This window comes from Rhinatrema bivittatum, chromosome 4 (assembly GCF_901001135.1).
Source record: "Rhinatrema bivittatum chromosome 4, aRhiBiv1.1, whole genome shotgun sequence".
Lineage (NCBI taxonomy): Eukaryota > Metazoa > Chordata > Amphibia > Gymnophiona > Rhinatrematidae > Rhinatrema > Rhinatrema bivittatum.
In genome coordinates this window covers 48,457,556-48,471,809 of record NC_042618.1, presented here as the reverse complement: position 1 = coordinate 48,471,809, position 14,254 = coordinate 48,457,556, and the positions used below count along the sequence as shown (strand labels likewise).

The 14,254-nt window shown below is 44.1% G+C and overlaps 1 protein-coding gene across 1 annotated transcript in view; it reads left to right on the top strand.

Moving 5' to 3' along the window:
- JAG2 (jagged canonical Notch ligand 2) overlaps window positions 1-14,254 on the top strand; it is a 481,367-nt gene that overhangs the window by 422,512 nt on the left and 44,601 nt on the right. The window contains 2 exon segments of the mRNA XM_029598095.1: window positions 9,130-9,243; window positions 9,444-9,559. Of these exon segments, the coding sequence (XP_029453955.1) occupies window positions 9,130-9,243; window positions 9,444-9,559 (230 nt within the window).

Below are 14,254 nucleotides of genomic sequence, written 5' to 3'. Positions count from 1 at the left end.
ATATCTCTTAACACCCTCATCCAATCTCTATCTGGTTAATAAATCTTTCAGATCTGAAAGATCAGTGTTTTTCACCACATAATCTTCAACTTATGATAACCACAGATACCTCCAATCAAGGATAGGAGTCTATCTATATAACCTTTTTTGTCAGAGACTTGGCCTCACAGAAAAGATTGCTCTCAACTCTAATTGGCTTATGTGGTGCAATCTTCAATGCTTAGCGTTCAGTCTCTGGTTAAAAGGGAAAGTTGTGTTGATTTAGACACGACCAAGTAGTGATATATCACATCAACAAACAAGTATAATTTCTCTCAGGTTTTTATCAAGAGATCTGCAAAATATGCAAATGGACATTTCTCAAAACATAGATGTCTGTCTTCTGAAAACCAAAATCAGATAGCCAACACATTGTCGCCAGCTACAACCACTAGAATGGACATTGCACTGGTGTATAACCAAATAACTGTTTCAAATCTGGGAAACTCCACAAATAGATCTCTTTGCAGCCCCATTCAATAATAAAACTCCTACCAACTTTTCCAAAAGACCAGCAAGGAACAGACTAGCAATGGGTGCTTTTTCAATTCAATGGTATCAAGGTCCACTTTATTCATTTCCCCCAATTCCTCTCATATCCAAGACGATTCAAAAATTTAGACGGAAAGGATCTAATGATTTTGATAACCTCCTTATGGCCATGTCAAATTTTGGTTTCCATGGCTTCAAAGCATAGCTGTTAAACCACCAATAAAACTGAAAATATTCCCATTCCTGATCACTCAGGACAACAGGAAATCTCCATCCGAACCTTCAGTCTTTGACTCGGACTGCCTGGTTATTGAAAGTCAGCTAGTCTCATCTAATGAATTAACCCTGATTTTCCTCACTTCCATTCTAGCATTGAGAATATTCCACTAGAAAATCTTATAACTTAAATGGAAAAAAGTTTCCATCTATTGCATACATGTCCATCAGGACACCTTTCAGAGTCCTGTTTCCCATCTGCTTAGTATCTTTTTAATATCATCAACTATTTCGGGGGAATTCTTCGATGGATTGTGATGTGCGGTAGCTCTATGTATGTAATAACCACTGAATGGCTATACCCTTTTATAGCATACCGTCTTTTATTCTCAAAAGTGAACTTTTTTTTTTAAATTTTTTTTGTTCATGTCCATTATATTATACTTTTTTCAATTTTTTATATTGTATTTATCAACTCATGCCTTTATCTTGGCCCTTTATTTCACTGCATTTACTCTCCCTAACGGTCAACCCGACTCTCATACGTTGTAAGTGCCTATTAAATCTGTACTTATCTTCAACACTGTGGGCCAGGGCCCACCCGATTTACTGTCGTCTTCCTACGTGAGTCGGGGCCACCTGCCCAACATCGGCCGTATTTCGACATCAACTGTCTGCTTCAGGGACTCTGGAGAGCACTGCACAAGACATAACATTTACTACTCATTTACTTTCTCCCACTATCCCATTTACATGCATTTCTATTATCTACTTAATTACATTAAAACATTTTTTTGTGTGGTTCTCAATTTCCTCCTTCTGCCAACACATCTATAATTCTTTTTACTCACTTATTCTCATTCAAAAGAATTTTCTCATGTGACGCCTTAAATGTCGAATGGCGTCTCTATTGTGCATTCAAGTTTTTAAATTTCCCTGGGCCAATCCCCGTAATCTCATCCAGAACGAGGCTATGAAATGTCATGTTGTGTGCACCATTCAGTTCTCATTTCCATCCGTATTAGAAAGATTGTTTTTAGCCTGACTTGCACAATGGAGGACCTGATCATGTTTCAGCTTCGTCCATGCTCAAAGGAATACTGACTTACGATCTATCAGTCTCAAATAGTAGATGAGCGGACCTGATTGAAACAACTAGGTCTCAGTTACGTCTTTTGTGGTGCCAACTCCATCATTATATAGCATATATGATGTTATCGATGACCTTACAGCCTGTCAATTTGAAATTGCAAGTGAACAGACCTGATTGAGACAACTCGGTCTCTATTGCGTCCTTAATGTTGCTCATAGCCTCCAGTACCTCCCTTGTATGGGCTGGATGCTGCTTGACTATCTTTGTGCATCAACTTCAAAATTGCCTCTTCTGCCCCTGCGTGAGGCCTTGCTTTCAGAAAAGCCAGTAATCTGCGCGATTTTGTGTTCCATTCCAATTTAATAGCACCAACAGTACAGATGAACAAGGCCACACCAGGCCACTTTAGGTGTGGCCAGTGCAATGTGTACTCACAAATGCACCTGGGTATATCTCTAGAGATTTCAGGATGCCAGCCCTTTATTTTTCACCAACATTTTTCATGTGATTCCACCAATATTGTATATGCGCTCTGGTGTCCCTGCTTCAAAATATATATAGGGAAAACTACCTAGAAATTTAAAGTGCGACTACAGGAACACCTGAGTCACATCAGAAATCAAAAGAAAGGGTCTCCCCTGGTAGAGCATCAGCGGGGGAAGCTGGACATCGAGCTCAGGATTTCACAGCAGCTCTTTTTCAATTAATTGATCTTCCACAGGGTGGAGATCTCAACCTGCATTTGAGACAGATGGAACAACGTTTCATTTATTCATGGAATACAATGTCCCTCCATGGCTTGAATCGAGAAATAGACTGGTCAGTGTTTTAGACCAGTCTGCAGCAGCATCAGTTAGATATTAAAGGCCTCACAAAAGGGCAGAAGAGGCAATTTTGAAGTTGATGCACAAAGATAGTCATGCAGCATCCAGCCCACACAAGGGAGGTAGCGGAGGCTATGAGCAACATTAAGGACACAATAGAGACCTAGTTGTCTTAATCAGATCTGTTCACTTGTGATTTCAAATTGACAGGCTGTAAGGTCATCGATAACATCATATATGCTATACAATAATGGAGTTGGCACCACAAAAGACGTAACTGAGACCTAGTTGTTTCAATCAGGTCCATTCATCTACTATTTGAGACTGATAGATCGTATGCCAGTACTCCTATGAGCATGGATGTGGCTGAGAACTGATCAGGTCCTTATAATGAAGTAGTTGAAAGCAACAAGCAGTATTAAGGATGCAACTGAGATCGCAATGTCCCGATCAGGCCAGTCCTCCTGCAATTTGAGATAGACAGTACATCAGTAATATATCGAGTACGGACGTGGCTGAGAACTGATCAGGTCCTCCATTGTGCAAGTCAGACTAAAAACAATCTTTCTAATCCAGACGGAAATGAGATCTGAATGGTGCACTCATGACATATCGTAGCCTCGTTCTGGATGAGATTATGGGGATTGGCCCAGGGAAGGTTAAAAACTTGAATGCGTGATAGATGTGCCATTCAACATGTTTGAAGGCGTCACACAGGAAAATTCTTTTGAATGTGAATAAGTGAGTAAAAAGAATTATAGATGTGTTGGTAGATGAAGGAAATTGAGAACCACACAATTTTTTAAATGTAATTAAGTAGATAATAGAAATGTTTGTAAATGGGATAGTGGGAAAAAAAATTAAGTAGTAAATGTTATGTCTTATGCAGTGCTCTCCAGAGTCCCTGAAGTAGACAATTGATGTCAAAACTCGGCCGATGTTGGGCAGACGGCCTCAACTCATGTAGGAAGACAACAGTAATCGGGTGGGCCCTGGCCCACAGTGGTGAAGAAGATAAGTACAGATTTAATAGGCACTTACAACATATGTGAGTCGAGTTGACCGTTAGGGAGAGTAAATGCAGTGAAATAAAGGGCCAAGATAAAGGCGTGATTTGATAATTAAATACAATATAAAAAAATTGAAGAAAATATAATATAAGATAATGGACATGAACAAAAAAATGTAAAAAAAACCTTTTCACTTTTGAGAATAAAGATGGTATGCTATAAAAGGGTATAGCCATTTAGTGGTTATTACATACATAGAGCTACCACACATCACAACACATCGAAGAATTCTCTCGAAATAGTTGATAGTTGATGATGTTTTAGGACAGGGAATTGAGGTTTAGTTTTGTAGTATCTTTTTTTTTTAAGCCTTTCTGAATAGGGATTGAAAACTGTCAGCATTTACCTTTGCGATTTAGGACTATATCATCATGAGGAATTCCTATTTCTCAGTTGACAAACAGGACTAAATTAGTCATGACACTTGAGTAGCATCCTCCGATGGTGCCAAATGGACTTTTGATAGTTTTATTTTTGTCTTTAACTTACTTCAAATTGCCTTGCTGCCTCAGCAACCTCTCAACAGTTCTTTCCGGTGCTATCCAAAAATAAGAAAAAAAAAAGATAAAGAATTCAGGAGGGCATGTCTGGCTCCAAGAAGGCCACTTTCAGTGCCTTCAAGCATTGCATATCTGGCCAAAAGATGTCCATCACAGCCACAATATTAGCTGCATTGTGGTCTGGCCCCAGATATTTGTAACAAATGGCTATGACTGGCCAGATATCTGAAAAGTCCAAGAGGAACAGCGTATAAGATGGAATAACATCAACATCGGTGAAAAGCCAGAGTTGTTCCTCTTCTCAGAGCGGGGCTTCCATGGGTTCCTGCCTTGCTGAGTTGAGAAGGAGCTCCTCAACAAAGGCTCCCCCTTGTGCATCACCAGTTCTGGCTCCACCGTTCCAACAAGGTGGAGCAAGACATGAAAGCACCTCGACCAAGGGTCTTTGAGCCCCCCTTATGTCAGTGCATAAAAAAAGTGACTTGTCAGAGCTTGCAGTGCAATTGGCAGCATTGAAGTTGAGGTCAGGATAAATCCCATTGATTCACCCAATGCAGTTTGCCCCACAGGTTCTTGGCATCATCAATGCAATTGGTGCCATTGACATACAGGGCCTTTGACCCTATTTTCTCCATTGACTCATTTGCTCCACTGACACATGTGGCTTCAGATCCATTGATGCTTCATGTCCTGATGTAATCAGAGTACCGGTCCCCAGCCCCATTGGTGTACTCAACACATTCAAGATGGGAACAATTATCTCTCTCCTGTCTCCTTGAGCGAGGGCTTAATTTGGAACATCAGATCAGATATACTCTGTGGTTCCTCTGGTCTCCATGCATTCACCAGTTCAATTAACCCAGGAAGGGATTCCTTTTTGGAGTCCATTAGGAGCTTCTCGAAAAGCTGTATACTGGTCTCAGAAAAGGATCTCTTCCCCCTTCTACCCCTTGAGATTCTGCCAGGTACTTGTGACTTGGATTGGCTACTGTTGGAAACAGGATACTGGGCTTGATGAACCTTTGGTCTGACCCAATATTGCAAATCTTATGTACTTGTATATTTATCTCCTGGTCAGAGGACACAAGCAGCCCATAGGTAGATGACAGAATTGGTGAAAACTTTATTTGCCTCACTGGCAGCATGTGACCCTGAGGGCACTATTTAACCTCTCCTGTCTAGAGTAATGGATTTGTTCACTCAAGGGGAGAGTCCCTTTAATTTCCATGAGTAAGAGCTCCCATCAGAAGACCCATTGGCAGGATCTAGCCCCCAACCACCTTTCTGCGGAGAAATCTAGCCAGTGTGAGGTGGAGGCATGGAACATCAGCATCTGGAGCATACCCTGAAAGTATTCTCCTCTGAGACAGAGGACCCCACTCTGATCGCCTTCATCATTGGAGTTCTAGGGGAAGGGTCTACAGGGATTCCCTCAGATCTCTTACCTGATTCGCTGGGGCATTATTTGCAACGAAAGACCTTTCATATCCAGCTTGTTCAAGAATTTGGAGTAAGGTAGAAGGAATCAGTCCATATGAGCAAGGATTCCTGCACCATGTTCTTTGGACTCCTCTGGATTTTGGAAACTCCACCTGAGCCTGCAGCAGTCTCGATTCATGGATCCTATGGTATTTGCAAATGAGAATGTGGGAGAATCTGGCATTCTGTTCCCCAATAGCCGGAAACTGGATCTGAAATAAAGTACAGATAAACCCCTAGGGTTTGGGGTACAACTACTGCATCAATCACCAGTAGTGGAATCAGCATTAAAACAAGTTAAGAAGACTAGAATTTTCTCCAGCACATCACTGGGTATGGATTCTGAACAGTTGGATAATTTAGGAGAAAAAGGTCTTCTAGTGCTTAATGCTCAATGCCCAGATTGCGGCCCCACCTTCATGATGCAATACTTACACAATTGTATCAACAAGCTGAAACCCTGGTAATTGCAAAATGGAGAATGGGAACATAAGAAGATAAGAAATTGCCATGCTGGGTCAGACCAAGGGTCCATCAAGCCCAGCATCCTGTTTCCAACAGAGGCCAAACCAGGCCACAAGAACCTGGCAATTACCCAAACACCAAGAAGATCCAATGCTACTGATGCAATTAATAGCAGTGGTTATTCCCTAAGTAAACTTGATTAATAGCAATTAATGGACTTCTCTTCCAAGAACTTATCCAAACCTTTTTTGAAACCATCTCCGATTAGTCTTAAATGTGCTACTTGCTAACTTCATGGAATGCCCCCTAGTCCTTCTATTATTCAAAAGTGTAAATAACCGAGTCACATCTACTCGTTCAAGACCTCTCATGATCTTAAAGATCATGAGAATATCAGCGACCTCTTATGGACCTAGAGGAGTGCGAATGTAGTCATCTCTGCTCAGAATATGAATCATTTGATACTACAGCGAGATCTTCTACAGTGGCCATCATGCTGGATGCCTTGGTTGAGAGCCAGCAGCTTGCATGTGGATGTTCATAAGTTGCCTGATTTTTTTTTTTTTTTTTTTTTTTCCCTGTTCAGGGGATAACTTTTTGGAAACAGCTGCCCAGATTAAGGAGCAGCATGCTGCCGTCCAGGGTCTCTTGACAGGATCTGAACAACTGTATTCTAGGTATCCTTACTTTGCTTAAATGATTCTTCTTCCTGAGATGCCCTTTCTGCCAATTTCAGTGATACCTTGCACAACTTGTGCTTCCACAACAGCAGCTTTCATCATATGGACATCTGCACAAGAAGCGTAAGCCAAAGATGTTGCAGCAAGCCCTGCCCAAGCCTGGGCCTAGTTTTTAATGAAACTCAACCCTCAGGCCTCAAACCCTCAGGTAGAGTGTAAGATTCACCTTTTCCTGGAAGAGTGGCGATAGATTACCAGGGACCACTGGATCCTCAAAATTGTGGAGTCTGGTAACCATTTGTGCTTCTCGTCCCCCAGTGCTACATCATTGTTCGGCCTTCAATCCATATCTAGCTCACTTGAACCAGCTCAGTTTTGAGGTGGAATTGCTTCTTGGCAATAGGTGATAGAACTGGTACCTCCCAAGGAACTTGGAAGGAGGTTCTACTCTCACTGCTTCCTTATCCCCAAAATCAGGGGGATTGAGACCCATCCTGGATTTATGAAAACTGAATGAGAGCCTATTACTGGAAAAATTCAAAATGAGCTCCCTCCACACCTTTCCTGCCCTTTATTCAAGCGGGGGACTGGAAGTGTGCCCTAGATCTTGATAGGTGCATATGCTCACATGCCCATTCATCACTCTTATTGGAAATACCTCTGTTTTGTGATGGATTCCTCTTGTTACCAAAACAAAGATCTCCCTTTCGGGCTTTCAGTGGCCCCAAACATCTTCTTAAAATGCCTAGTGGTAGCAGTGACATACCTATTTAGCAAGGTAATTTCTTTCCTTACCTGGATGGCTAGTTGGTGATGGGGCCAAGTCAAACCTTGTTCCTACCCAAAGAATCAAGTTAATCGGAGCATGGACATACTCCCTAGAGAGGAGAGGGTTTTTTTCTTTTTGTTAGAGTGGGCATTTTGTCTCCAAGCTTTGATCCAGGCCCTACTACAGCAGGATCAAATCCTGGCCTGAGAAGTCGTAGTTATCCTGGGATACATGGTGGCAGCAGTGCATGTGGTTCCCATAACCTGCCTCAACATGCAATTTCCTCAATGCTTTCATGCCTTTCTCTTTATCAGTGGGGATAGTCTGTGCTTGTCCCATGTTTTTATTAAAACAAAAATAGCATTTTTGCTTCCTCCATCTCCTCTGGGAGTCCATTCCAGGCATTCACCACACATTCTCTGAAGAAATATTTTCAAATGGTGCTCCTGAGTATATCCTCTTGGAGCGTCATACCATGATCTCTTGTTATAGAGTGTGGTTTCCTCTGAAAAAAAGTTTGCTCTTTATGCCTAGTTTATACCTTTTGAATTATTTAAATGTTTCTCATTTCCCCATCTGTTTCCTCTAGAGTGGGGTAGGCCAACACCCTGGATTTTGGCCATGTTTGGGACAGATATAAGAAGAGGATTGAGGGATTGGGTAAAAGACACAAAGGGGGGGGGGGGGGTGAGTTGGTATTGTGTTGCATTTGGGAATTTTTTATACAGTACATTTCTGTCAAAAGCATGAATCTTAACACGGCAGATTGGATGGGCCATGTCGGTCTATACCTGCTGTCATTTACTGTGTTACTAGGCAACTCTAGTCCTTCAGTGCCACAAATAGATCTGTTTTTCTGAATGTCCTCAATGAATATACTTGTTTGCAAATAGTGAATGCAGAGTATGTAAATTTCTCACAGGACAAGCAGGATGGTAGTCCTCACATATGGGTGACATCACAGGATGGAGCCCAATCACGGAACACTTTTGTCAAAGTTTCTAGAACTTTGACTGGCACCTACTGGGCATGGCACTAAATCTGCAGCCAGCAGGGGTCCCCCCTTCAGTCTTCTTTTTTCCACGCAAACTCACTGTGTACTGCTTCCTTGGATTTCCTCACCAGAAATGCATGACCCTGCATCATTTTTTGCATTGAATCTTAACTGTCAAACATTAGACCATTCCTCAAGCTTTCTTGGATCACTTCTCAATCTGTTTACTCCTACAGGGTATCGGAATATTATTTTAATCATATACCAGAGTTTATAGGTTGTAAAGTGGAGAATAAATTGTATTTGATATGCATTTACAGAGTAACTATATTCATGGAGAAATGCTTCAAGGGTCAAACTGCTATAATCGTTTTTGCTGCTGCATGATTAGGAGAGATTACATTTACATATCTCTGTTGAAAATGTGGCAAATCTTAATAGCAGTTGCTCATAATTAAGCACATTGAAACACCACAAATTGATCCGTTTTGTTGATTCTGTTTTCTAGATCTTGATGAATGTCAGTCCTCCCCTTGTGCATATGGTGCCACTTGTATAGATGAAATAAATGGATACAGGTGCACCTGTCCACTTGGAAGAGCTGGACCTAGATGCCAAGAAGGTATTTTTGAAAGCCTAAAATTTTATTTGAATGGGTTTTTATTATTTATCTTTAAACCTGTTGCATATGTACATGGTTTACCTACATTTGTTTGCTTTTCTGTATATTCCTATATGATGCTAATTAGGATTTCTTTGGTCTGATAAGTTCTGGAACTTAAAAGTTCTTATGGTGTTTTCATTCCCCTTCCCTCTTCTAAGTGATTGGTTTTGGAAAATCGTGTTGGCTTAAAGGAATACAGTTTCCTCACGGCAGCAGATGGGATCAAGAATGCAATACCTGCCACTGTTTGAATGGTTTTGCTGACTGCACCAAGGTATTGATTATCCATGTCTTATTTTCATTCTTTCTTTAGAAATATTGCAGTTTAATACATGTTCTAATTGAATACTTTAGAGTCTCATGTGGTATTCCATTTCAGTGGGAGATTAGTGAATGTTTAGAACTGATACCTGCTATCATAAGGTGGTGTTAAGCCTATGATATAATAATGCAGAATGTCTTTTATGAGAAAATGGACCTCCATATAGAAATATTGCAGTATGTCTGAAATTGAATAGCAGCAACATCTTCTGAAAGGTCAAAGGTAATAAATTATGGAAAGATTTGCATTATATAAGGCATCACACAGTCTCTGGTTCTTTGGTTTCTTTATGCAATTTACTAATCTAGCTACTAGGGATGTGAATCGGGCTTCGGACGATTGAAAATATCGGACGATATTTTCAAAATCGTCAGAAATCGGGGGCTCCCCCAAAACGATAGGAAAACCCCATGATATTGATCGTGGGGGTACTCTTATCATTTTGGGGGAGGGCGGGAAAAACGGCACACAAAAAGTAACCCCTAAACGCACCCCAACCCTTTAAAACTAATCCCTTAGCTTCCCCCCCCCCCCCCCAAAAAACTTTTTACAGGTACCTGGTGGTCCAGTGGGGGTCCCTGGAGCGATCTCCCGCTCCCGGGCCATCGGCTGCCACTAATCAAAATGGCGCCAATGGCCCTTTGCCCTTACCATGTGACAGGGTATCCGTGCCATTGGCCGGACCCTGTCACATGGTAGGAGCACTGGATGGCCGGCGCCATCTTGTGCTCCTACCATGTGACAGGGGCTGACCAATGGAACCGGTAGCCCCTGTGACATAGTAAGGGCAAAGGCTATCGGCGCATTTTGAATACTGGCAGCCGACAGTCCGAGTGCAGGAGGTCGCTCCCGGACCCCCGCTGGACTTTTGGCAAGTCTTGTGGGGGTCAGGAGGGTCCCTCAAGACTTGCCAAAAGCCCCTGGTGGTCCAGCGGGGGTCCGGGAGCGATCTCCTGCACTCGGGCCATTGGCTGCCAGTAATCAAAATGGTGCCAATAGCCTTTGCCCTTACTATGTCACAGGGGCTACCGGTGCCATTGGTCAGCCCCTGTCACATGGTCAGCCCCTGTCACATGGTGACATCAAGATGGTGTGGGCCATCCAGTGCTCCTACCATGTGACAGGGTCCGGCCAATGGCACGGATACCCTGTCACATGGTAAGGGCAAAGGGCCATCGGCGCCATTTTGATTAATGGCAGCCGATGGCCCGGGAGCGGGAGATCGCTCCAGGGACCCCCACTGGACCACCAGGTACCTGTAAAAGGTTTTTGGGAGGGTAGGGAAAGCTAAGGTATTAGTTTTAAAGGGTCAGGGTGGGTTTTTTGTTTATCGGCTCGGGCGCAGCCGATAAACAAAACCGTGATCGGGCCCGATGGAAAAAAAACCACATGTGAATCGGAACCGGAATCCGAACCAATTCCGGTTCTGATTCACATCTCTACTAGCTACTACATTATTATTTTGATGTGAATACTTTATTATTTTTTTTGTTTGTTTTTTTGGGTTTTTTTAAGACACATTAGAGTAGTAAGGAAGCCTGGATGCTGTATGAATTGAAAATGTGACTGGATGGTTGAAGGCAGGTGAAAAGCTAGCTTTTTTTCTCTAAGGAGCAAGAAGCACCTGTACTGAGCATTCCCAGTGTGTGTTGCATGAAGATTAGATTACCAGTAGCTGCATATGATTTGCTGGAATAAGTGTCAACATGTAAAGGGGATGGAATTGAGAAGGACGCAAATGAGATTTGTATTCAGCTCACACCCCAGGGCTAGAAATTTGCCCCAAAAGGCAGGCGAAACAGAGTAGTTGCACTAGCCAAATCATGACCTTGCCATTAAGCTTTCCATCAACTAGATTCAGGTCTCAGAGGACAAGCAGGACGTAGCCTTCACACAAGGGAAACATCATTGGAAGGAGCCCCACTCCAGAACCTTGATATCAAAGATTCTAGAACTTTCAAACATGCCCTACTGAGCATCCCCCTGCCCCCTAGGCACAGTCCCTCAGTCGTTTTTTTTTCATGGAGCCAAGTTGTTGCAGGAGCCATGTGTCACGATATTCACTTTGCTTTTTCCTCAAAGTTTTTGTAAGTGATTTTTTTCTAGACTTCAGCTGTTTTTCTTTCCTTTACCTTATGTAGTTTTATTTTCTTTTCCTTTTTCTCTTCTTTCCACTGTTAGCTAGTCGCGTGGCAGGCCTTAGTTGCTGTGCAGTCTGGCAGTCTATTACTATCCCTTATTGAATAAATACTGCACCTGCAGTTTAATATCTCCTTACGCTGTTTTATTCCCTTTGTCAGGTGCTGGCAGGACTGATTGAATGCAGTCCATGTATGATCCATGTAGGCCGCTGAGCCTGGGAACTCGCCTGAGTTCTACCTGGGCAAGGGTTACATGTTGTTTCACTGATTGATCGGCATCGATGGAATTTCAGACAGTGAAGAGATTGAGGACCACGCTATTCCTGTGGAGGGGAGAGCTCATCCTCCCGAAATTCAAAGGAACCCTGGATGACACAGCCTCTCCTGTTTTCCTGTGATGGCAGTGCAGTCTCCTTGAGAGAGGGTGAGCAGGAGCCTGGGCAAGCAGTTTGCTGCCGCACCTTTGGTTCCATTCGCAGTAGCAGTTGCCTGTGCACATCTGTGACCAGCGCACCGTTGATCTGATGCGTCAGTGTCAGGACCATGTTGGGGACCAGGACTGACATTGAGCGCCATGGTCACCCTGGACGCCATCAGTGCTGGAGCACCATCAGTGCTGGAGCACCACCAAGATGTCTAAAGCCTTCTGTGCTTTAGACATCTTCTCACTGCACCGGAGTCATTGAGCACCTTGGACCTCTATGTGGCAGAGACTCTAGTGTCGGGGACCAGAACTGCCATCAAGCACTATGATCCACTTCGATGCCTTCAGAGCCACCCTTGATGCATCTGTGCCATCGATGCCCCCTGGTCTTTCGAGGCCGTCGATGCCCTTGATCCCATTGAGGTGCATGCGTGGCCATCCTCGATGCCGTCGAGGTGTGGGGCGGCCTCGGAGGCCATCAGGTGTGTTGGCCACCGATGGTATTCATTGCTACTCTTGACTATGTCAAGCACCAATAACGAAGCACTGTGATCGCCATTGAATGCCCTGGTCATCCTAGAGGCCATCGACCACCGGGGCTTTTGAGAGTCCTTGAGTGTCACTGAAGCCCTCGGGCAACAGGAGTTTCGGCCTTTGACTGATTGAGCTCGGAGATCGCCATCCACTCAAGGCACCCCAGAGTGCTGAGGCATCCAGGCACAGTGGTCCAGTGCCCCTCCAGGCTCCTTGCAGTGTCCTGATGGGACAGAGGGGCATCCTGCTGTTCCATCACTGGCCTATGGCTATTGGGCACCATGAATACAGACTGCCTCAGGGACTTGAGCCGCTGGGATCAGGGGGCGTAGGCCCCGCCTGGATTCATGCACCATTGGTGCTAATAGCCTCTGTAGAGGTCATCTTCAGCCATAGACACTGGTGAGGGATACCATCGAACTTGCAGCATCAATGCCCTCAAACAGATAGGTGAACCGAGGTGAACTGTCCTTGGCACTGGCAGTCATCTATTCTTTGGGCACCGATAAGACATGTCGGGGTATACAAAGCCTCTGCCTGCAGGTGCCCCTGGCATCCTTGGTTGCCACCAGTCCATCGATGTCTTTGGGCACCGAGGTATCTATCAGTGCCATCGGGCTGTCTATGTCCGTGGGCGCCAGGGGTGGCACTATTTACTGTCGAACTAATCAAGACATGGTCAAGTGCTATTGAAGCCCTGGGAGCAATGTCATTTGGTGCTCTTGATGTGATCCATCGTTGATGTGCACAAGAGTGAAATTGGCTCTACGGGCACCGTCACCACAGTGGGCACCAATGGACGCGATCAATACTGCAAGACACAACTGTAGAGCACCATGGGTACCATCAGTCGCAATGGTCTTCACTGCTGCCATTCCCAATTTAATTTCAAGGGCTGTGTCCAGCCTCTTGGAGAATTATCAGTTATTGGAGGGGGGTGACACCATAGAACGCCAACCACCACCATGCCATAACTAGAGCTCCAGTGGTACTGGGGATGCCGTCATCATACTGTTCCTATTCACTCCTCTGGGAGTTAGTGTGACAGTGGAGCGCAGCATGCACAGTCAAGTACAGCAAGGCATCTACTTCAAGTGCCTTTGGCGATAGCGGGTGGCATTCTCCTTGTCTGTGCAGTACTCAGCCATGCCAGAGTTCTGCCATAGTCTCGTCAAGATATCAGCCTCCTCGTCAGTTTTACACCAAGTGTTGGGGAACACTGGTGAGGAAGTCATCACACACTCTGTGATTGCTTTTTGGCAGCATGCAGCCAATGACTCTAACAGGTGGTGTTTTGTCCTTGCTGTGCCGTGGAATTCTACCCACAGGCATGGCAAGTGGGTTCATAGGTGGGTCGCCATCCATAGGATGGGATACCACTGTATGAGTACTAATCAGCGTGCTTTTACAATGGAGAGCTCTATTCTTTCAGTTGCCCTCTACTGTATGGGTATGTGTTTCCCTCATGGCGTGCACAACAGGCTGTGCGCCACAGCCACAGGACTGACCCTGGACTGTTCCTGGTCCAACGCTTAGGGGAGTAGACAC